This window comes from Oryza glaberrima, chromosome 4 (assembly GCF_000147395.1).
Source record: "Oryza glaberrima chromosome 4, OglaRS2, whole genome shotgun sequence".
NCBI classification, from domain to species: Eukaryota; Viridiplantae; Streptophyta; class Magnoliopsida; order Poales; family Poaceae; genus Oryza; species Oryza glaberrima.
This window is the reverse complement of record NC_068329.1, coordinates 17,758,008-17,782,178: the sequence shown is the minus strand read 5'-3', so window position 1 is coordinate 17,782,178 and position 24,171 is coordinate 17,758,008. Positions and strand designations below refer to the sequence as shown.

The 24,171-nt window shown below is 43.1% G+C and overlaps 2 protein-coding genes across 2 annotated transcripts; one reads left to right on the top strand and one right to left on the bottom strand.

Annotated features, from left to right (window-relative positions):
* The first annotated feature begins 5,849 nt into the window (after positions 1 to 5,849).
* On the top strand, positions 5,850 to 7,063 carry LOC127769439 (NDR1/HIN1-like protein 12). Its single transcript, XM_052295021.1, has 2 exons — positions 5,850 to 6,219; positions 6,307 to 7,063. The coding sequence occupies exons 1-2, from the start codon at positions 6,010 to 6,012 to the stop codon at positions 6,757 to 6,759; spliced, it is 663 nt and encodes a 220-aa protein (XP_052150981.1). The 5' UTR covers positions 5,850 to 6,009; the 3' UTR covers positions 6,760 to 7,063.
* An 8,281-nt stretch (positions 7,064 to 15,344) lies between these two features.
* Positions 15,345 to 22,917, bottom strand: LOC127771180 (protein SMAX1-LIKE 3-like). The gene is made up of 4 exons (XM_052297019.1): positions 22,495 to 22,917; positions 17,316 to 22,359; positions 16,629 to 16,872; positions 15,345 to 16,545 (listed from the first exon to the last, which is right to left on the bottom strand). The coding sequence occupies exons 2-4, from the start codon at positions 18,587 to 18,589 to the stop codon at positions 15,433 to 15,435; spliced, it is 2,631 nt and encodes an 876-aa protein (XP_052152979.1). The 5' UTR covers positions 18,590 to 22,359; positions 22,495 to 22,917; the 3' UTR covers positions 15,345 to 15,432.
* Between the last annotated feature and the right edge of the window lie 1,254 nt (positions 22,918 to 24,171).

Here is a 24,171-nt window from a genome sequence, read left to right as displayed (position 1 = left end):
TCTTTTTCCGATTACACGCGCGCACACGTATATGCAACACTATACTCACACATCCACAAATGTTTTTACAAAATACAATGGCACGCTTATACACCACTATACACGTGACACTAAACTTACATACTAATGGTTGTACCTTCTAACACACGATTAAAGAGACATAAGCCAACGACGTATCTATCTCGGTGGGCCCCACTTCCTTCAGTTCAGTACTCACCCTCTCTGCTTTCAATCGCTTCTGATTCTCGTCCAGTCGGTAACAGCGGGAGAGGAGTTGCGCGGCGGTCGGCCGCCAGCAGGAGAGGATTTGGGTGGTGGCGGCATCACGAGCTTGAGCGGCCACCTAGCCGCACGATGCCATGACGTCATGCAACAACCAGTCCTAGGACAAGATGTTCATCTCGGCGAAGAAGACGGAGAGCGGTGGGAGGGCGCGGACGACACTGGAGAAGGGGTGGAAGAGGGATGACGTGTCGATGTCCTAGTTGAGGTCGAGGAGGGCCTCGTGGAAGCCCTGGTGGGCGACAGTGAGGAGGAGGAAGGCGTCGACGATGGCGTGGTAGAGCGTGTCCTGCAGGACGAGGAGGAGGAGTAGGTCGGCGAGGATGGAGAAGGCGTCATGGACAAGCTAGGAGGCTTAGGAGCAAATGGCAGCAAATGTGGCTCGGGAGGTGGGAGAGGAGCAGGTGGGAGTGGCATGGTAGGCTAATGGAGCGCGTGTGGCACGCCACCGCCGCCCTAGGCTTGAACGACCTTGTCAGGCTGAGAAGGAATGAAATGGAGCGGCCAAAGTTGGGGAGAGTCCTTCTTTCCACACCATGCATCCGACCTCGTCTTCGTCGATGACGGCAATGGCCACCTCCCCCACCTCCGTGAGCTTCGCTCATCTCTCTCCTCCACCAACGGTGGCGCCTCATCCCTAGCTGCCGTCGTGCCAATGTACCAGTTCATGGCGTCGGCGATGTGACTCCAGCAAGCGACATGGTGGACAGGCGGCAAAAGAGGTGTGGAGATGAGAGAGGAGAAGGACTTTTCACATATTTGGTGACTTGGCGGTGGGATCCATGCGGCGGTGGAGGAGGAGGCGACGGGGAGATTTGAGGGGAAGAGAGGGGACAAATTAAGGGACATAAGTGAACTTATTACAATCCCAGAAGCTCGGCTGTGAACGGGCTGCGGGCCGGCCAAACCGGCCGCTAATCCAGCGTGAGTCGGCCCAATAACACATGGACTTCGCTCGGGTATCTGAGTTACGGCCCAATAGCACCTCAACGCCAAGGTTACGGCCCAATTAAGTTGCGTAGGACTCCTGTACAGGAAAAGCCATGGGCTTTCTTAAACTGTCCCCTTATTCTGAACTGTCACTAAAAATCTAAAAAAAAAAGACCCCCACTTTTACTATTTTTTCCATCGAACTAGCATGGTGATCCGCGCAGATTGCGCGGCTAGTATCATTATATTTTTCTCATATAATAGTATATATATATACACACACACATATATATATACATATATTTCCAATTTATTATTAAAAATATTAAAATGACAATATAATTTCAAATTTTGTACTAAATTTACCAAACTACCAATGTGATAGTCATTAATTATTTTTAATATCAAATTTTAGTTATTTCTAAATTGCATTCCTATATGGACTCTAGACTTGTTTTTTAATATTCATTATTTTTTAATTTCAAATCTTCGTTATTTGTAAAATTTATTTCTATATAGACTCTAGGCTCTTCTTCTAATATTATTTATTTTTAATTTTGAATTTTTATTATTTCTAATTGTATTTCTATGTGGACTCTAAACTCATCTTTCAATGTTTTTTATTTTTTTATTTCGAATTTCAGTTCCTTCTAGATTGTATTCGTATATAAACTCTAGGCTATTCTTCCCATATTTTTTTAATTTTGAATTTTAGTTATTTGTAAATTATATTTTTATATGGAATCTAAATTCTACTTTTAATTTTATTATTTTTATTCCTAATTTTAGTTAATTCTAAATTCCTATAGGACTCTATATCTTCTTATAATATTCCTTATTTTTTTAATTCCAAATTTCTATTATTTATTAATTATATTTCTATATGGACTCTACACTTTTCTTCTAATATTATTTATTTTTAATTCTGAATTTCAGTTATTTTTCTTAATTGTATTTCTATATGGACCTTATACTTTTTGTCGACGTTTGATGTCGTGATTCCGGTATTTGCATAGTATGGGGATCGTTGGTACTAGGATATGCGTGAGACTGAGGTAAAAGAGATAGAGACGAGGATTTTTATACTGGTTCGGGCCCCTGAATTGTCAGGTAATAACCCTACATCCTGTTGGCTGAAGCCGATATTGCTCTTATTCGCCATAATCACACCAGTATAATATTTGGGATAGCCTATCTAACTGTTGTCGACTTGGCGGTATGAAGGTCTAATTCGTAGTCGACAACAGGGTAGTCTTCCTCCTCGAATCCGTGCCCGGCGAGATCAGAGATAGCGCTTTCGTCTCTCCTGACAGTATCCGGAGAGACCGTAGGGGACTAGCCGTGCTTATCCATGAAGTCGATATCCAGCGTTTTGTCTTGGCGTATGTTGGTTTGTATTAGCTTGTGGCTTCTGTTGTTCCGTCTATGTTGAGTATGTCCCCTCTCCTCCTAGGGGGCCTTGTATTTATACCCATAGGTGTCCCCTTGTCCAAGTAGAACTAGGGAAACCAATATGGATACAATCCGAGTAGTCCTTGTTGTTTCCATGTAGAACTCTGGTTGTATTTCCTCATCCGGAACTCCTCCTATATCCGCAGGTTGTTTCCGTATAGGACATGGTATGTGGTGGGTCCTGCCGAGATTTAGTCGACTACTATTAGGTATGTGGTATCCATAACGCTGACACTTTTCTGCTAATATTATTTATTTTTGAACTCCAAATTTCAGTTATTTCTAAATTGTATTTCTATATGAACTCTGTACTCTTCTTTCAATATTATTTTAATTCCGAATTTTAGTTATTCCAAATTTTATTTCTATATTAATTCTAAACAAATTTTAGTTTTCTTATTTAATTCTGAATTTCCATTAGTTCTAAATTGTATAACAACATGGGCTCTAGTCTCCTCTTCCAATATCTCTTCTTTTTTAATTCCGAATTTCAACTATTCCTAGATTATATTTCTATATAGACTCTGTTTTTTTCTCCGATTAATATGAGAATTTCGAGGCCGTGAGAGCGAACGTGAAGGCTATTTTTTCTATTCCTTTAATAAGTTATAATAGAATTTGAAACTTTCTAGGACATGTTTCGACCAAAATAGAGTAACCGATCATCTCACGTCACAGAAGTCCACCGCGACAGACGCTCCTCACTTATATACTAATACAGCATTTCTCACTTCAGTTACTAGCACTACTTGGAACGATTGGTTATAGCACATATGGTGACCCAACCCTACCTTTTCCCGAGCAAAATAGTGGAGAAAAACAGGGACACGTCAATAATTCTCCTTAGGTATATAGTACTACTACTACTTTACACACCAACCGTGAATCGCATGCGTGCTTCACTTGCCTCCAATTTGCTACTGCTACCGGATGCACCAAACGGAACAAAGAAGATCGGATGGTAGGTGACATGTCCAAGAACGGGCAGGATGGTGCACTTGCCTCCAATTTTTCTGATATAAGAACAGCGAGATCAAAATAGTACTATACGATACGATTAAGCTAAGCAGGGTATTAGGTCGACCGTCTTCTAGCTAAGCTCTGTACTTCGAAGTCCCTATGGTCCCTGGCCGTATGTACTACTTACATCCTGTATGCTTGTATTTTTGCATGGTGCCTGCATCTGTGGATCTGTTCTGCAATGTGTGCGTGTGAATTATTGTGTGCCGAACCCGTTGCAAAATTGCTAATAGAAACAAAGTTCTTTTATATGACCTGGCAATTGCTATATCTGAAGTGTCTGATTGATTACTCTAGAGTGATTTGGGTGCATGTGTGCATCGCTAGCTCCAAACCTTAGTAGGTTCGACATGTCTGCGTAGAACAGTCATATTTTTCATTTTACTTCCAGGCTAAGTTTGTGTGAATAACCATCCTTTTTGCAGCCCCCTTTTAGAGTCTCTTTCCCCATCCTTTATGGAAGAGATGAAAGTAAATTACCCTCACTTCTTTTGCAATGCGCATGTTTAACTATTGAGATTGATTACATGCTAAATTCCCCCCTTTTTTGTCAAAAGAGACGACCTCGATCGCACTATGCTAGCCATCCTGACTCAGAACACTACATGGAAATGGATCAAATGACACAAAAGCTCTTCAAGCCCTTCCACAACTTTTCTCGTCGGCGCTTTTTATCCGAAAGCCTGATTTGAATATACTGTAAGACAGCGATCCTGCTACTCTGCTACATAAAAGCAAATATTCCACAAATTTATCCAACAGCAACAGAAAGAAAAATGTCTACAGTTTTTTTTCCGGTCTAGTAGTATTCATTTTTTTTTAGAATAATGGATAGAAATGGTATATAGTAGTATGCATATCCGGTGTATGATGATTGATGACCAGATCAAGCCACTGTATGTATTGGAAAAAAAAAAGCTTCTTTTTTGGGCGAGGCAGTGGCGTGTGCAAGATCGTTCTGGACGCTGATAATTCACGGGAGGAGGCAAATGATCGTTGATGATTAGTTAAGAGACAGGGTCGTAGCAGGTAGCATGGTGCTTCTGGAACAGATGCTGCCATAGGGCACAGGGCACCGCAGTCGGTGGAGGAGGGGGATAAGGAATGAAGGGCACCGGCACGATGCCGGATGGACGCACACGCCTCTGCACGCGGCGGGCGCGTCCGCTTGTGCAGCTGATCTGCTGATGATGGCTGCCATATTTTCTTTATTTTGGGTGGGGTTTTCTTTGGCCCTGTTCGCCTGAGGCGACGCCGGAACGGCCGGCCTGCCTCTCGCGTGCTACGCTCCACCAACCGGCGTACTATCTCGCGTGCGTGAGGCGATCGATCGATCGATCGATCGATGGACGGCGCGGCGCACGGGCGATGTGATGTAGTGGCCGTGCACCGATCGACGCTCTCCTCGGCCCTCGGGTGATGGTCGCGGAGGCCGCCGTTCGAGGCCGCGCAGATCGACATGGGTGAGATCGCGCGCGTAATCCCTAGCCAGATTGGCAGTTTGGCCCGTCTCCGGCGCCAGCCACGCGCGCGCGCGCCACCGACCACGCCATGTGTATGGAGTGCCATTGATGATTGATCGCCCGCACACGTACACGTAACGCTGCTGATTGTTGTTATATATGTTGTGAATCGTTTATCATCTGGATATCCTATCCTGATCAGTAATACTAGTGTAGGAGAATGTACTGCGTACATGAAGGAGATTAATATTAGTTCAGTGGACAGGGGTAAAATGGTGGGCACTACTACTGGGTTGTGGGTACCATAGCCGCAGGTCAACTCAGCCTAAACGTGCACATGCAAAACACCAACCGCAATGGTAATCATCTCCTGTTGACCATCTGGAGATGGAGTGATCCTCAAGCAGCAGAGCTCCAGAGGGACACCAGTCTGCCTGGCTCATGTGTGCTCGACAAACCAATCTCAATTTAAGCTAAGTTGATGGAGTTATGTACTTAATTACTAGTGGTACACTAATACACAGGGCAGCCTCCTGTGCAACAGTGCAAGGGGGTCCAGGGGAAAGAAGAAGCAGAAGAATCTCGGTGAGTTGAGCTGTAGCTTTCGTCACCTCCCTACACCCAAAAGAAATTAAAATCCCCTTTGAAACACGCACCACCACACTTACCTGTCCTCCTATCAAGCTTAGGAGTTAGGACCTTTTAATAAAAGGCCACCCCCACTCCTCGCAGCACACTTTCCTTCTACTCACACGCACACAGTCCTCAGTATCACACACACACTCACGCTCACGCTCCACTACAACGCACTGTACACAGTTGATTATTAGCTAGTTGGGTTTCTGGCCCGGCCGCCGGCGAGATGGGCAAGGACAAGCACCACCGCGACTGGATCCTCCGGCGGTGCTGCGGCTCCATCGCCGCCTGCATCCTCACGCTCGCCGTCCTCGTCGGCTTCATCGTGCTCGTCATCTACCTCGCGATTCACCCCTCCAAGCCTTCTTTCTACCTCCAGGACGTCCAGCTCCGCAACATCGACCTCTCCGACCCTGCCATCTCCCTCAACCTCCAGGTTAATCAAATTCTGGCTAAAAATTGTACAGTTTGTTCTTGTTCTTGGGGGGACTGAAGAATCGTTTGCTTCTGTGTGTGCGTGTAGGTGACGATCGCGTCGAGGAACCCGAACGACAGGGTGGGGGTGTACTACAAGACGCTGCACGTGTTCACGACGTACAGGGAGGAGCCGATCACGGTGCCGGTGGAGCTGCCGGCGATCTACCAGGGGCACAAGGACGTGTCGGTGTGGTCGCCGGTGATGTCCGGCGAGTCGGTGCCCGTGGGGCAGTACGTGGCGGACGCCATGAGGCAGGACATCGCGGCGGGCTACGTGCTGCTGCACGTCAAGGTGGACGGCCGCGTCAAGTGGAAGGTCGGCAGCTGGGTCTCCGGCGGCTACCACCTCTTCGTCACGTGCCCGGCCCTGCTCGCCGCCAGCGGCGGCAACGTCGGCGGCGCCTTCGCCATGAGCGCCACGGCGGGCGGCGGCGCCGGCGGCAACGCCACCGTCTCGCTCAAGTTCGCGCAGGCGGCGGACTGCACCGTCGACGTGTGACGCGAAATCACCGTGCAACCCCCAGTGAGCGTGTACGCTAGCTTGTCGCGGGAGAAACGCACGCACGGCGGCGCCATGAGAGCTACAGACGCAACGGCAACGGCGCACCTCGCCGAAGTAATTAGTATCGGATTAGCAATTGTAACAGTGTAAGCTTATCGAGTCAGCGCGTCTTCCCCCCCCCCCCCCCCCACCCCAATTCTGAATCTGTGCAGAATAAAAGGCCACTTTTATATGTATACATCCGCTTAGTATCATTTGTCATTGTCGAAACAACATTTATGCATCAAAGCTTTACAATACAGTCGATCGATCGTTTTTGCATGCCTTTTGAAGAATCAACAATGTATAAAAAAACAGAGTATTTGCCCTGCCTGCCTTCCATCCCCACAACGACACTAGCGTACCTGTTCGCGTTTCAACGGAGACACATGCCGTTCATTCAAACTTTGTGCGAGTACCATAAATTACGAGAGCAAGAGTCTTCATGAGATACAGGTACGTACGTGGGCAATTTTCTCACGCCGTACAGTATAGTACAGACGAGATGATCCAACGAAAGCGAAGAGAAGGCAGAGGAAATGAAATGAAATGAAGTGCGCTAGGGCGGATGGAGAGTGACCCACCAACGTACCTAGCTAGCGGGAGTTGGGAGTGGCATTCGGCAGCGCGTCACGGTCGTCCCCGAGTACGTACGTACACTTACATCAAACGGGCAGGAGGAGAGGAGAGCTGACGAGTGATGACACTGCAGAGTCGATGGGAGAGCTATAGCTGAGGCTGATCAATCGTGACACCCGACATCAATCATCGCCTCGGCGACGACGACGTAGCTGATAGCCAACCCCGGGGTTTTATGAGCCGGAAAAATCCGGCCGCGCACCGACACACCGGCCGGCCGCGGCGCGCGCGGCGACACCGCGGCTGAAACCGACGCGCGCGCAGCCGCGCAGCGGACAAAAAGCCTTTCGCTTCATCGCGAGACGGCGAGACGTCTCGACGACAATCGCTGGAGGCGCGGGCGAGCGAGCGAGCGAGGCCATGCTTTGCTTTGCGAGGGCTCGCGGTGCGCCGTGCGCGCGGGCCGCCAGTGTGTTTATGTGGGCCGAAGAACGGAGAAGCGCGGGGGAAAATGGGCCATAGATTTTCATGGCCCATGCATGATGGTCCATGGATGTGGTAGCAGTGGCCTAGTGGTAGACGGTAGAGCCAATACAGCCCACCGCTTTATTAAATTTGGTGGATCCACTGACAAACCAAACACACTGGTCCCGACCCAATCTTATTACTCCCTCTTCCCAAATTGATCATCATATAATAAAATTCAAAATTTCTTAAATTTATCATCATATAACCGCGTGGACATGGATTTCATCAGAATATAATTAATGCAGTACGGGAGAATGTGCGCATGCTAAGGTGTACTCCCACCGTCCCACAAAAAAAATACACTCCTAGCATCCCGAGGTGAAATTAGTGGATATGGAGAATAACTAAAATACCCTTAATCATTGAAAAAAGTAGTAAGAGTGATATGTAGTTAAAGGGTATTGAAGGGATAAAACTTCTCATTTTACGTGCTGAGGGTAGGTAGTATGGTAGAAGTTGTTTTTTTATGGGACAAAATTCAAACTCTAGAAGTTAGTTTTTTGGGACAGAGGGAGTAATTGGCATGGCGTTTTAATCGATGTATTAATTGTGGGAGAATATGTGCATGCTGTCATGATTGATGTGATTGAAATTATTCTTAGTCTTGGTGCATAAACATATATGATGCTCAATTTAGGAAGGAGAGAGTATTTAGTTTTGTTGCTCTAAAACTTTTGACTCATCGTAAAATTATACTCCCTCCATTTCAAAATGCTTGACACCGTTGACTTTTTAGCACATGTTTGACCGTTCGTCTTATTCAAAAAAGTTTGTGAAATATGTAAAACTATATGGTACATGAAAGTATATTTAACAATGAATCAAATGATATGAAAAGAATAAATAATTACTTAAAATTTAAATAAGACGAATGGTCAAACACATACTGAAAAGTCAACAGTGTCAAACATTTTGAAACGGAGGGAGTACCAAAATTTGAGAAGGCGTGAAACCAATATACCACCTAACTTTAGAGGAGACTACAGCCCAGACATCCCATGCTAATCACATAATGCAAAATATTGGACGCTACCAGTGTACTACATCAGCAAGCTAATCACATAATGCAAAATATTGGACGCTACCAGTGTACTACATCAACAAGCTAATCACATAATTGCTACGTGATGATACTACATGATGTGCTTGCATTGATTAATACGATACTAGTAACTTTTGAGATGATTTATTTTCTAAACCATTTATCCATTTGTCATTCTGATTATATCGTTGTATTCGCTATAATTAAATTTTTACAACAAAATCTCGCACGATTATATTATAATTGAAAAATGATATATGTTTCAATCATTAAAATTTAATGTTTCACGTGTAAGAAGTAAATATTTCAGTTAGAATTTGACTATGTTGCGTAATTTATGTTTTTAATAAGATAGATGTTTTAATGTTACACGTGAAATCAATAAATATGTTATGATATTTCATTACTTTATTTGCGAATGTTTTACATGTTGTATTTGAATGTTTCAACAAGTATATTGTGTGCAACAGTTATAAAGAATTAGTGAAACACCAGAAAATATCTATTGAAACATCTAAATAATGCTATGAGCCTCTTTCAAAAAACATTGATACTATGAGTAAAATTTAATAAAGATATGTTGCAAGAAAAAAACTTAAAATTAGTTACAAAGTGAAATTTCATTTGAAATGTTTATTTCTTACACGTGAAACATCCAATTGCACCTGCTAAAACACACGCACGCACGCGCACGCGCACACTGCACACACACAGTGTGTGTGTGCGCGCGCGTGTATATAAAAACTTTTTTTTATCGAAAATATAATTGTATGAGATCTTGCTAGAACATAGAAAAACACCACGTACAACATTGCAAATAACTATGTGAAACATGAACCAATATTTGTTGAAACATCACAATAACACTGAGTGCAACACAAAAAAAGACGTTGAAAAAAGTCATCAGCACAGAGTGATGTGAGATCGTGTTACGAAGATTTAGTTGTAGCGAATCCAATGATAAAATTTATTCGTAGTTTGGATAAATAGTCAGAGAGAAAAAACATTTGAATTTTCAATCAATATGAACATCTTTCCTAAATCTGATTGCATGCACCTACACCCATATCCCTACTGTTCTCTTAGACTAAGAAGCGTTCGATTTTTTCCTTCCGCCCGGACGGTTGATTAGAAGCATTCTCCAACTCTATCTTATCATTTTATATATCAAAGTTCTTTTTAACCAAGTGAGAACACATGAAATACTCCAACACCCACATATATAGTTCTTTTCCAAAATAAAACAATTTTTACATATACACCTGGAGAAGTTGAAATATATCACATATGTCTAAAAAGAATACATTTAGTTTAGGCTATGCGATAAATATTTGTCCAAGTGTGCAGCTATAAATAATTATATTTTAGAACGAAGAAAGTAGTATATCACTATAGTATCATAGATACGGTAGTTCTCTACCTAAGAAAAGATCCCAGTCTTCTAGCAATCATGTACTCAAACGATGCTAGTACCCGCAAAACAACTTGAGGCCTGATCTTATGAAAAATAGTAATAAGCCGTAAAACGACATATAAGAAAAAAATAGTTTGAGTATTTTTTTTATATCCATGTTATTTATAGTTTAAGAGCAAATATTGAAAAATAAGCTATGATGAAAAAAAAAACAACTCTAAAGCTAGATTCATTAGAGTTCATCTTGTAAATATAATCTTTAAACGAATTTTCTTCTAAAACATTTTTTTTATTTACCATCCGATTACATTGTTGTATTTCTTACAATTAAATATTTATAACAAGATCTCACACAATTATATTTTGATGAAAAAATCAAATGTTTTTTGGCCAGTTTAAAAAATTGTTTTAATTCACTATATAATATACATGTTATAGATGCAATATTCAAAATATACTAACTACAACACCGTCAACCACAAATGAAACAAAAAAATGTAACTAGTTCATTTCAAATATTGCATGTTATATTCTTTGAATGTTTCAGCAGTTACCAGTAAATGTTTCATATATAATATAAAAATATCTCAATTAGAAAAATAATAATATATTATATTATTTTAAAGATTTAATTACAATGGATATGATGGTGTAATCGGATCATATATTATATAAGTAATTTAGGAGAAAAGTTGTTTAAAAATAGTTTGAAACTTGTCAAAAAGTTGTTTATACGTGCATGCAAGAGACTTACATATGCCAATTATGAGAGAGAAAAAATCGTGTGTGTGCGCGCGCGCGCTGTGTAGTACTACACTACATGCCCGTCTAAGAGAAAGGTAGAGAGAGCACAACTAGAGAGGCGGGAGCACAAATTTTACATACTCACTCGAGAGAATTGCATATGTGTTGTGAAGTAATTTACATGAGGAGAGGGCAATCGAGTCAAAAATAATTCAGGTGCCCGATTTGTAATTGCTTCAAAATAAAGTTGGTGAGAATTTTCACCCAAGTTGTGAAGAAGTATGGAAACAAAACAGCCATATGCATAATGCATTCGTAGTTGGGCAAAGTCATCCTTCAAGTCTAGAATTATGCAAGACCCTGCTGATCTTCCCGGTATCTAGCTAGGCTTGCCTCGGGATTGTCAAATAACATTTCTTCTGGGTCATACAAATAAAGCTCAGACGTAGCATGCTATCATGCTCTTCTGTTCTTACAACGTGAAACAAAGCTATATCACTGCCTCCATCTTTTTTGACCAGTCCACATTCTTAGTTCCATGCAAAAACAACTTGATAAAATGATTTGTTTCCCCCTTTTTTTTTTTCATGTTTCTACCGAAGAAAGACGTTCCAAAAGAAGGGTGAAAAAAGAGAGAGTTAAAAGAGAGCAAATGCATGCCATGATATATGTGGGTTGATCCAGACCTTTTTCTGCCATGTACGTAGCTAGTCATATATACCTCCGATAGTAGAACATGATGCGCCTAGATTGTAAAAGAGATCAAAGGCTCAAAGCTCTCTCTGTATGACTGTATCCTTGGATCCCCAACTAGTACTTGAGCTACATATGTAGCTGTAACTACTAAACACATCTTTTTGTGTATATGTAGGTTAAGTAATTACTTAATTTGCCGTGCATGCACCATAGCAACTGTAGCAAGTAGTAGCTGAGCTGCAAGTAGGCTTTAATTTGAAGGATCCAAGAACTGCTTGTACTAAGTCCCACACGAGCTAGACACGTACAACTGATGAATACACAGGTACGTAGTAGGCAGTACGTACATACATAAGCATCAGTCCTGTTTAATTTCTTCTCAAAAGTTCATATATATGAGACACGACGAGGAAAAGAGGGAACTTGTCTACCAGGCCTTCAGTATTACAATCCATTCAAATTATTATAAGGAAAAAGTCCATATAACCTCCTAAACTTTGGATGAAAGTCCGTCTAGCATCCTGAACTTTGAAACCGGACATTCTCACATTGAACTCCCTAAATTGGTACAATACCATTTATACAACCCTCTAAGATGGTTTTACATATTGGTTTTTTTATCTAATTTGTATATAAGTTGGATGAGTTTGATCATATGTCATACACTTTGGACATATATGTATATATTAAAATTTTAACTTAAATCTTTCTTTTTTCTCCTTATTAGCTCTCACTTACAAACAAGTACTAACATAATAATAGTATGATATCATTGTATAGGAATAAATTGATGATTTATAACTGATGATATGCAAATATGTTATATTAGTTATTTGGAATTGTTCATTTAAGCTTTCAAAATATGCAAAACCATCATCTGAAACCACCTTAATTAGGGGGTAATATAGATGGTATGGCAAAGTTCAGGGGATTGGATGTCCGGTTTTAAAGTTCAAGGTGCTAGATGGATTTCTATCTAAATTTAGGGGAGTATTTGGACTTTTTCCTTATCATAATTATTAGTTGATCAACATCAAGGATGGTCCATGTCAAATCTGGACTGGATACCATCATCGGTAGCTACTTCATTTCAAATATTACATATTACTCCCTCCGTTCCATAATATAATGTAAGATTTTCTAGCATTGCCCACACACATATAAATGTTAATGAATCTAGACACACATATATGTCTAGATTTATCAAAATCTATATGAATGTGGGTAATGCTAGAAAGTTTTACATTGTGAAATGGAGAAAGTATATTTTAAAAAGAAACTGGGTAGTTGTTTTTCAAAATAAATAGTTCCGTCAAATAAGTTCTAGACCGAAATCTAGATCACATGGGAACAATAGCGGAGGAAATTGGTCGGATATACTAAAATTAACGGGGAGTTGCCCTTTATAATTAATCTTGCTTTTAGTGAGAACAGTGGTGGAGCTGGCATGTTATCGCTAAGCGGATCACTAGATCATGGTGTGTGGTCCAATGGAACACTTTATGTGATGAAGTTATGCTGACATAAGCGTAGTGCCTTAGGTATCAGATCTAATACCAAGGATATCTCAGATACGATACTCATAAAAAAAGGGTTTGATACATATATAGATACCACGCCGACGTTAATACATTATCTTATATACTAGATTTGATACTGGAAGGATACTAGACGCGATACCCGTAAGGTACTATGCTAATAACATAATGATGTTAGAATACATAAACTATTTCATTGAAACGGCACATTGTTGTTCTATATTATTTCTATATCGCAAAAGGAACCATGGTAGGAATTTGTGATTTTTGGACCGTGAGATTTGTGCTGGCTGGGAAAAAAATTGCTTATGAGCGCGGGGGAGAGGTTGGAACCCACAATCTGTTGGTTTGCTGCTGCGCTAGCACAGTTTTTCTGACATATTTACGTACGTAATTTAAAAATAAATTACATTGTAGTTACAATCAAGTTACAACGAAACTAATTAGTTATATTTAAAAGTTTTCTTCCAAAAAAAAGAATGTTATATACCTATTTCCATAAATAATATATTGGGGAAGTAGTTTTGAGAGTAATGTCTATGTGACATGGCTTGGTATAGACACCGTTAAGTGATGTAGTTTAGACACAATATCACTTTGTGTTGGAAGACATGCAGTTCTTCCCTCTTCAGTTTGTTAAAAAAAAAACTCCCAATTGGCAAGTATAATGATCGATCACAAAACCCTTTTTTGCGTGTTTGTGTTTTTCCTCTAGCTTCTACTCCCTCCGTCCAAAAAAAAGGCAAACCCTGAGTTTCCGTGTCTAACTTTGACTGTCCGTCTTATATGAAATTTTTTTATAATTCGTATTTTCATTGTGGTTAAATGATAAAATATGGTTAATATTTTACGCGTGACTTGTCTTTTTAATTTTTTCATAATTTTTTCAAATAAGACGGACGGTCAAACGTTGGACACGGAAACCAGTGTTTGTCTTTTTTTTTTTAGGACGGAGGGAGTATGTTATACTCCAAGTAGGTTAAAAAAGTTTGCAGAAATGGCATGCCTTTGTGACAATACATGTGGGCCCAACGATCCTATTGGGTAGCACAAACCTGTGGAGATGATTGGAAGATATGAAATGTTGGGTCCAAATTATTTTTCTATTATGAAAAAAGGTTCACATGTAAACAATCTGATGTATTAATTCACAGGAAATCATCAGTACCCTAGCTAGCCACTGCTTGAGGTGCTTTTAGTAGCTGTAGCTACTTCAAAATCTCCAATGGCCCTGAAGAGTTCAAATTCACACTTGATTGTGAAACTCAGCAGGGGAGTGGATTTTCATCCCTCGAGGGGATATCCCCTCGTTGTTTGCATGTCACCTAAATAGTTATAAAAAAATTTAAAAATAATTGAGAAGATATATTAACATGTGATATATCACTCCACAAACATGCAAGTTCAAATTCAACTTCTACATCTCGTAACGAAAAAAAACAAATTAAACTACAACTAGTTAACATATATTCACAGTCAAATTTGTTTTTTTTCGTTGCGGGGTGTAGTAGTTGAATTTAAACTTGTATGTTTGTAGAGTGATATATCACATTTAATACATCTTCTCAAATTTTTTCGATTTTTTTCATAACTATCTGGGTGATATGCAAACAACGAGGGGATATCCCCTATCCCCTCGGGGGATGAAAATAGTTTCCCAACTCAGCAGCTGCAAAATCCAAAATATGAAAGCTCCAAGTTCGATATATAACTTCTAGCGTCTTCATATGAATTCTCACTAGTTGAATATTCACAAGCCTTTTCAGTTGGATATGCTTCTCAGAACCTTTGTCGCCTCAAACAGTGAATTCAGCACACATGTTCAAAATATAGTTATACCCATTATCCAAACCGCTGTGTCGATGAAAATATATTTGATCACCACCACCACAAATATATAACAGAGCTCCATCTTAACGAAGCTCATAATATGCCATTGTCCAACCGCACCAATGCCATGATCCTCTAAAGCCAAAGTTAATACTAGAAACAAAAAAAACCATCAAAACAAATGAAAGGAAAATCTAATTAGACGAGCAATGAGCTAGCTACCCTAGCTGATAAACATGGATCCTTCATGTACACTAGTGTTACAGTTCATCCTGCCTTCTGAAGAGCAGCACCCGGTCGACCGCCGTGAGCAGACAGACATCACCGGAGCTGAGCTCATCTGCTGCTTGATCGCTCTCCATGTCAAGGTTCAAATCGAAGCAAGAAGAGGGGGCGCCTGATTCGATTTCTAATTTGTGATCATGATCACTTGTGTTGGCTTCCTCTTTCTCCACCTTCATCTTCTTGTTCATCAGCGGCGAGCCAGCTCTAGACCTCGCCTCGAAGCTCTCGCAGCTCAGGATGATGATGGCGTCGCCCACGCCGACCTCGTCGCCGGCCTGGCTCCGGAGAACCCCTCTGTCGATGGCCTCCTTGACGCCCACCTGCCAGCGATGGTCGCCCTGCTCGACGTCCTCGATGAGGATGACGCGGTGCGGGTTCTCCGAGACGGCGTCGTAGAGCCGCTCGAGGTAGGCCTCGCTCGCCGACGACGTCGTCGTCGTCCGCGGCCGCTTGCTCCGGTGGTGATCCTCGGTGGAGCCCGACGCGGACGGCGAGGAGGAGGAGGCGCCGAGCTTGACGGAGAGGAAGCTCTTGCGTGACCCGAAGACGAGGCCGGCGAGCTCCCTCGCCACCCTCTCCTTGCCGTGCGCGTCGCCTCCGAGGAAGAAGAGCCACGTCTCCTCCTTCGCCTCCGTCGACCTCGACCTGTCCCGCCGCTTGGCGATCCCGGACCTGCACTGGAGGACGGCGCTCGCCACCTCCGGGACGATCTCCTTCTGCCACGGCACCTCCTTCTCCAGCGCGGCGCACAGGAGCTTCAGGTTCTCGGCGTTGAGCTCCTTGAACCTGGAACGGCACTCCACCTCCACCGAGCCATTGGAGGCGCCGGAGCAGTCGTCGTGCGACTTGGCCTTCTCGTCGTCGTCGTCCTCGCGCTTGGGCTTCCATGGGTGCTTGGCGTCGAGGTCGGCGAGAAGCCACGAGTGGTGAGGCTGGTGCTGCTGCTGCTGGTGGCCGTGGCCGTGCTCGTAGGAGGAGATGGAGGACGCCGGCGACACCGGCGCCGAGAAATGCAGCGTCATCCGCTGAGACGGCTTGCCGCAGATGGATCCCCATGTCTTGCCAAGATCCGCGAAATGTGTCGACTCCTATCACGAGAAGACAAAAAAAAAATCAGCAATGATTGACCGATTAATTAAGATAAAAAGATTAGCATTCGATCGAGTGGCACCTGCAGCTGCTGGTCGCGGCAATGCTGGAGCCAAGAAGGGAGGCTCGACGACGACACGAAGGAGCGGGGCAACGACGCCTTGGTGTCGTGCTCGTGCGTCGTCGTCGCGGCGGAGCAGTCGCCGCCGCAGCATCTGGAGAGGAGGTGGCTGCCGCCCAAAAGCGGCCAGCAAGACGGCGCCGGGCGGTTCCCATCGGTGGTGTGAGGGCTCGCTTTCATGGACTGATTGACTGCGCCCAGCGCGCTGCAGAAAGAATAACAAAACGGAAATTAGATTCCTGCACACACTGTCACCTCACCGATCGACATGTCTCCACAAGATCAGCTAAACTGATCATCTTTGTCAGCCGCTGTACCTCTGAAATTGTATTGTCGATATATCATGCTCTCGTGAATGTTCAAATAATGCGATATTAGAAAAAGAGAATGTGAAGCTGATGAGGAGCTATAGATTGACCTAAAGCTTTTGCCCAGAAAGCACGCAAAAGATGCAAAAGCTTTCACCCGCATGGTACTGAACTACTGATGCTTACTGATTGCTCAGTAACGAAGGGGTCAGATCACAGAGACCAGAGGCATTTCGTTTCTGCAAGGCCGGCGCGGGTGCATGATTCGTTCACCTGACGTGACACGCTGCGCCGCGAGAACTTAACAAACTTTTTTTAGATCGATCGGATGATTTTTTACCTGTCGTCGAAGGCGCAGGTGAGGCTCAGCGCGAGGCTGCCGGCGGGGACGGCGAGCGTCTGGAGCCCCCACATGCTCTCCAGCGACGGATGCCCCGCCCTGCACTTCATGTACGTCTGGTACGTCCCGAACCCGACGAGCCAGATGCCGCCGTCGCACGACGCCAGGGCGCGCACCTCGGTGACGACGTGCTCGACAGAGCAGTAGTAGCCGCCGCCGCCGCTGCCGACCCTCCTCGCGCCGGCGTGCGCGGCGGCCCAGAAGTCGGCCGCCCACTTGAGGTCCTCGACGACGAGGAGCACCCGCGCGCCGCGGCTCTTCACGAGGCACCGGAGCTCGGCGAGCCGCCGCTCCGCCTCCTCCCTCGGCATGTCGCGGAACGACGACACGCGGAGGCTGACCACCTGCGCGCCACGCAGCGCGTCGTGCTGCTTCGCCTCCCCTCTCCTGACCCTGTCCACGGCGGCGCGCGCCGTGGCCTCCGCGGCGGCCGTGCTCTCGGCGACGACGACGACCCTCCTCCTGCTGCCGCCGCCGCCCCGGCCGCCAGCCTCTGCCGGGGCAAGGCAGTCGAGCACCGCGGCGATGTCCTCGTCGCGCGCCTGCATGTCGAGCAGTGGCAGTTTGGCTTTGATCTCCGGAGGATGAGCCGGGCTGGTGGTGGCGGTGGCGGTGGCTGCGGCGCCGGTGCAGGTAGGGTTAGGGTTTTGGTTCGGTGGCGCGCTGGTGGCCGTGGTGGTGCTGCACGCCTGCTCCACGTTGGCCTTGACCTGGGTGCTGGAGAAGCCGGCCTCCCGCATGACGCGGCTGACGCTGGGGTCGTCGAGGATGGAGACGACGAGCTGCTCCAGCTCGATCTTCACGGCGAGCACCGGCTGCTGCTGGGTCTCCACGGACCCGCGCCGCTGGTGCGCCTGCGCCCGCTTGAACGCCGCGACGAGCGCGTTGGAGAGCGACGGCGGGTAGTAGTGGCCGTGGTGGCCGTGCCCGTGGCCGCCGAGCAGCGGCGACGAGGCGACGGCGGCGGAGGCCGGGAGGCGGTTGAGCGCCACGTTGAAGCAGAGCTCCAGGGCCTTGCACTGCAGCGGGTGGGAGTGCGACCGGAGGCACGCCGCGCGGAGGAGCCCCCCCGGCGGCGCCAGCATCGCGCTCGCCACGTGCAGCGGCGTCACCTGCGCGTTGCCCCTCCGCCGCGCCAGGGTCACCGCCTGCTTCACCACGGCGGCCGCCTCCGCCGTCAGCGCCTGCTGCACCGTGCACCCCCCGGCCCTCATCTCTCACACGTACACCACACCACCTAGCTAGCTACGTATACTACAAGAACCTAGCTAATCTAGTAATCTATCGATTTGATGTGGCAACGGTAGTGTGTGAGGAGAAGAAAAAGGAGAAGGAATGAGATGTGCAGATATAGAAGGGGGACGGAGGTCACTGCTGCTTCAGCTGCAACCTGCAAGTGGTGGGAGGATGCAGTGCTGCTTTATATGTTGGTGAATGTTCATCTTTTGAGTAGCTAGAGGGGGGGTGAGAAGGTACAGAGGTTGAAGGAAGGAGGAGATTATGGTGTGTGGATTTGTGCTTTTCTTGTTAGGGAGGGCTGCATAGTTGTTTTTCTTTCTCTTTGGGCTATAATTTTTAGGGTCCAAAGTGGATTTTGTGGTGGGAAAGAAAAAGTTGGCTAGGTAGAATGCATGTGCTGACAAAGCAGATACAAAGGCCCCCCAGCTTTCCCCTCTCTCTCTCTCAAGTCTCAAGTTTCAAGCAAGGCGCTCTCACATTCTCATGCAGAGGGTAGCTAGCTAGGAGATCATATGGATTGTGCACAGTATCTTTGTGACTAGTCTTCTGTATATGATCAGCTGCCTCTAAAGAATGACCTGAGCTAAATTCTATGCGTTCCTGCATCAAAGTGCGCAAAGACGGGCGACCATAAAATTTAGAACCTGATCTAGAAGGATTTGGTGAAATGACAAGTGTGCATTGGTCATTGGAGCAGACAAGGTGCCTTAGTAATGATATTTTTCAAGAATAATTGTTCCATGTAACAAAGTAAGCGCAGTAAAGTGTGAATATAAGGTAAACATAATGTCATAACCCCTGAAATTTTTTTCATTATTTCAGAGGGTCTCCATTTTCTCAGGGAAAAATATCATGACATGCAGCACAATTAACTCACAACCATGTTTGGTGAGTTGTCACTATAATATATAGTTGTGGAATCTTCCTTTTTAATCTTTATGCAACTAGATAGTAAAATGGCAAATTGAAGAATCCATATATACTTTGGGATACTATATTTAGTAATAAGAGACAAACCTTTGCTGCAACTCTTACCTGATAGAATTTATGCCTTCCCTACCTCTCCATGGCTCCATGCATGTCACCATATGTAAACACCAATACATCTCCCACCAAACCTATTAGTGCAAAAATAAAACAAAACGAAAGGAACGATCCATAGCAAAACTACAAGTAACAGCTTTTGCCACTTATCTTTTGCAGGTTATTTCTCCTTTTCTCATCAACATTGTTCAGGTGGGACAGGTTACCTATCTCAGTGTATTCTCTTCCCTTACCCATCAGTATAATATCTAAATTTATACTTCATACCACAACTTCATTATTCCCCGATTGGACATATGTGACAAGTGGTATTCATGATAAAATGATAAGGATACATGCACAAGAAATTCATAAGAAAATGATGAGAATGAAAGAAACAATGGTATGGGATAATTGTTGGTAAACCGAATTATTGGCGTAGGTATCTAGATGAGAACTAAATTTACCCCAAGCAACATAATGAATTGAGTACATATGTACAGTTTTGTTCTATCACACATGTACATATATAGAAGCACGTCTGTCTAGGACCCATGCATCTAACTAAACAGCCACTAGCTGAAAATACATCAAATTGAAAAGATGCATATAATGTAGCACAGGTATAGTACGTCCGCATAGCCTTTGTTTTAAGAGAGGGCAATCAATATATTCATCATGAAGGAAGTACATACATACTTTTATACCTGTTCACTGCTCGTCGTATACTGATACGATTGATCACATTACTAACAGGGAAATGGGGCTGATGTTGCAATGATGACGATACAACATATGATGCTTTATGTGATCGATACGATCTGATGTGGCCTGCAGTGACCTCTCATCTTTTAAGAGGGCCCATTTAAATTGGTTTTCTTTTCTGAGAGAGAGATCTTTGTGCCCTAAAAGAATCGGGAACTGTGTACGGCCTCTTTCTCTCTAGACTCAAAGTATATGGAATAAAGCGTCCCCTTATTGCCCATATGCTCTCTGTAGACTGTATGTGTGTATGCATGGAAAGATTAGAATCGCTCACAATTACTAGGAGCAGTAATGCATAAAACAGCCACATGCTGTTCAGCAAAGCCGGGGCTTTTCAGCATTCTTGTTCCCTAAAAAGCAGACTACATTACTAGACACAAAAATTGAAACATTCACTAATTAAGTTTAGGCAACTGCTGAAGGTTCAGTGCCAATGTGCCGAATCTACGAGTGAACAGAACAAATGTTTACTACTAATATATGGCAAAGATAGTACTGATCAAGATCAACATGAATATATTTGCATCATTATTAATTGCATGATTATTGACATATATAAGCGCCGCTCAAATATTCTGTTGTACTGCAGTGTTACTACAAGCAGAATTAACTGTCAGGCAAAAGCCAAAGTATGTAGTTAAAGCACGTTTACAGCATCATTGACCGGTCATTACTGCGTGCATTTGCATCAAAAGTCGTGCAAGGACATAGTTCTTTATGGGGATACGAACAGGGAAAAGGGGTCGATTAAACAGCCAGCAAAAACAAAGTATCAAAAATGACTTCCCCCTCAAGCCTTCCCAACAGATCCCCATTCATTTCTCAATCATCTTGTACGAGCTAGTGAAGTGCAATGGTGTATGTGCCTCTTCACAACAATCAGAACTGGGCCTCGCATTGATGTCGTTGAGTTTTCACAAAACCAATATATAGCGACTAGTAGTGATTACTGACTACTTCGAAACTCTTATATAGTTTCTGCACAGATAAACTTTCACCTTATTTATAGGATTCTGGCATCAATGTGTTACACGCTACATATGCAAAGCATGGTCTGTTCAAACTAATCTGAGGCAGTGGTAAGTGGTCAGTCAAATAAAGCTTTGGTCACATATGGCCCAAAAGGGGAGGAAAAGGCCAAGCCCTAATCATCACAAAGCCATTGCCCCAAAAGGAGCGCTTCAAGGAGGAAAGTATATACACAGTTTGAGGATCGACCCGGAACAGAGAGGAGCAAAATACCGCAAAAGAAAACACAAAGAGGAAAGCAGAAAAGAAACCGTAATCACTGCATACTCTTCTTTTGATCCTTTCTTTCCTTTTCTTTTTCTTTCTCTAGTTACATAATCGAAGCGGCAGTTAGGCTGCTGTATTAGATCTGTACATGGCAAAGGAGTTGTGGTATGCCCAGGAATTAAACTAACCCTAAGCATTGTGTTGCTGCAAGCAGCTTTTTAAAGTGGAGCAAGAGGGGATGCTAAAAAGTGCATGAGTGGCATTATCTGCAGAAAAGCTTCCCAATTTTAATATCCCTGGCGCACTGGTAATGGGTGCAGCACAGAAGCTGCGGCAGGAGCACTACACTACCACTCCAGGGGCCTCCAAGGTGAAGAAAAAGTGCTTGTGGTTCTGCCAGTGTAATTATAAGCGTGGCTTAGGATATGCAGTACTAGTGCTACTATTATCTTGATTTATTCTTTTTATATGAGATTAAATATGTGCCACAGTGCCATTGATCAGCTTATTGAGATAAGAACAGTAGGAATATCATGTTTATTATTAAGAAAAAAAAAGAAGTCATTCATAAAGTTAGGGGAAAGGAGTACTCTTAAACCATATTCAGATGGTTTGGAGCGGCAGAAATCCGGTGAAGATGATTGCTTCCAGCCCTGTGCTGTCCACTCTGTGCTGGGGTTCCATTTTGTTAATTTACCTAACTTTGTTTTCTCATGACTTCCTGCTAAAAAGAAGCAATTGCGCATGAGCAAAAGTTTATTTTGAAAAGTTAGAACATAGATCAGACATATGTATTCAACATGCAAAAGATACAATAACAGTGGGAAGGGAAAAAAAAAAAGTAGGTGATACTTACAGTAAGAGTTAAGACACATATGGGCCAGGGTGTTCATGCCTTCCTAGGCTGGCATACTGGGCTGTCCTCAAGAGCGCAAAATGGAGGACTTCTTGTTCCACTTTATAAGCAATGTGCTTGCCATTTAGATTGAAACGCTTCCAGGTACAAAAGAACCAATAACATTTTATTAAACATTACACAGCTTCAAGTAACTTCTTGCATAAAACCTTAACTAGCATTTCTTAAAAAAGGTGACTAGAATCAAATAAGATTATTTTTCAATGGTTGAATTTTCCTTTTTAAATGGGAGCAGAACAAATCCAAAATGAAACACAACAAAACTTTATTTGCAGAAAGTCAATGTGTCCACATAACTGCAATTTCGATCATAAGAGCAATGTGTGACCCAACAAAGGCTATGGCAAAACTTGACCATGAATGTAAATAAAATGTCTAAATAGAAGCAAAGTACTCCTTGCTGTCCTTGGGGTCAGGCTTCATTGACTTCTCCCCAGGTTTCCATCCAGCTGGGCAAACCTCATCCGGGTTTTCTTGGACATACTGTAGGGCCTGTCACCATAGGAAAACAAATTACGAACTTGCATATTTGCAAAATTTTTTCCTATCTGACTTTGTCACTCACAGTTATAACTAGTTGAGCAATTTTTGATGTTATAGACACTAGACTATGGTAAATTCAAGACGAAAAAACTGCCAAGATGCCATGTATATTGAAAAGAAATGCATGTTTGCAGATGCAATTTTATTATCTTGCTATTCTACCTGAAGGGTCCTAAGCGTCTCATCCACGCTACGGCCAATAGCAAGGTTGTTAATGGTAGAATGCTGAATCACACCCTCCTTGTCAATGATGAATAATCCTCTCAGAGCAATCCCCTGACAGCAGAAAGTATGAACTCTTATGAGATTAAGAACAAGGAATACATGACAAAAGACTTTGAATACAAACAAGTAAATTATCCAGCAGAAAGACATATATTGTATATATAGCCAACAGGCAGTCATAACTGAAGTATACCTGATCAGGGATTAGTACACCAAAAGACTTTGAAATCTATTATATTATTAAAGGAATAGAAAAAGAAGCCTCCACGTTCGCTCTCATGGTATAGAAATTCTCACATTAATCTAAGAAAAAGAAAAAACAGAGTCCATATAGAAATACAATTTTAATAATAGCTGAAATTCAGAATTAAAAATAAGGAATATAGGAAGGTAAGACTAGAGTCCATGTCGGTATACAATAGAACTAATGAAAATTCGGAATTAAAAAATAAGAAAAAATAAATATAGAGGTTAGAGTCCATCTAGAAATAAAATTTAGAAATAAAAAAAATTCGAAATTAAAAAATATATATTGGATGAAGAATATAGAGTCCATATAGAAACATAATTTAAAAATAATTAAAATTCAGAATTAAAAAATATTGAAAGATAAGTTTAGAATCCATATATAGAAATACAATTAGAAATAATAGAAATTAGGGGCAATAGAACTAATGAAAATTCGAATTAAAAAATAAGAAAAATTAAATATAGAGGTTAGAGTCCATCTAGAAATACAATTTAGAAATAAAAAATTCGAAATTAAAAAAATATATTGGATGAAGAATATAGAGTCCATATAGAAATATAATTTAAAAATAATTAAAATTAAGAATTAAAAAATATTGA

Coding starts and splice junctions, on each gene's coding strand:
- LOC127769439 (XM_052295021.1), top strand. CDS start 6,010: ATGGGCAAGGACAAGCACCACCGCGACTGGATCCTCCGGCGGTGCTGC. Junction 6,220..6,306: donor CCATCTCCCTCAACCTCCAG/GTTAATCAAATT, acceptor GTGTGCGTGTAG/GTGACGATCGCGTCGAGGAA.
- LOC127771180 (XM_052297019.1), bottom strand. CDS start 18,589: ATGAGGGCCGGGGGGTGCACGGTGCAGCAGGCGCTGACGGCGGAGGCG. Junction 16,873..17,315: donor ACCTGCGCCTTCGACGACAG/GTAAAAAATCAT, acceptor TTCTTTCTGCAG/CGCGCTGGGCGCAGTCAATC. Junction 16,546..16,628: donor GCCGCGACCAGCAGCTGCAG/GTGCCACTCGAT, acceptor TTCTCGTGATAG/GAGTCGACACATTTCGCGGA.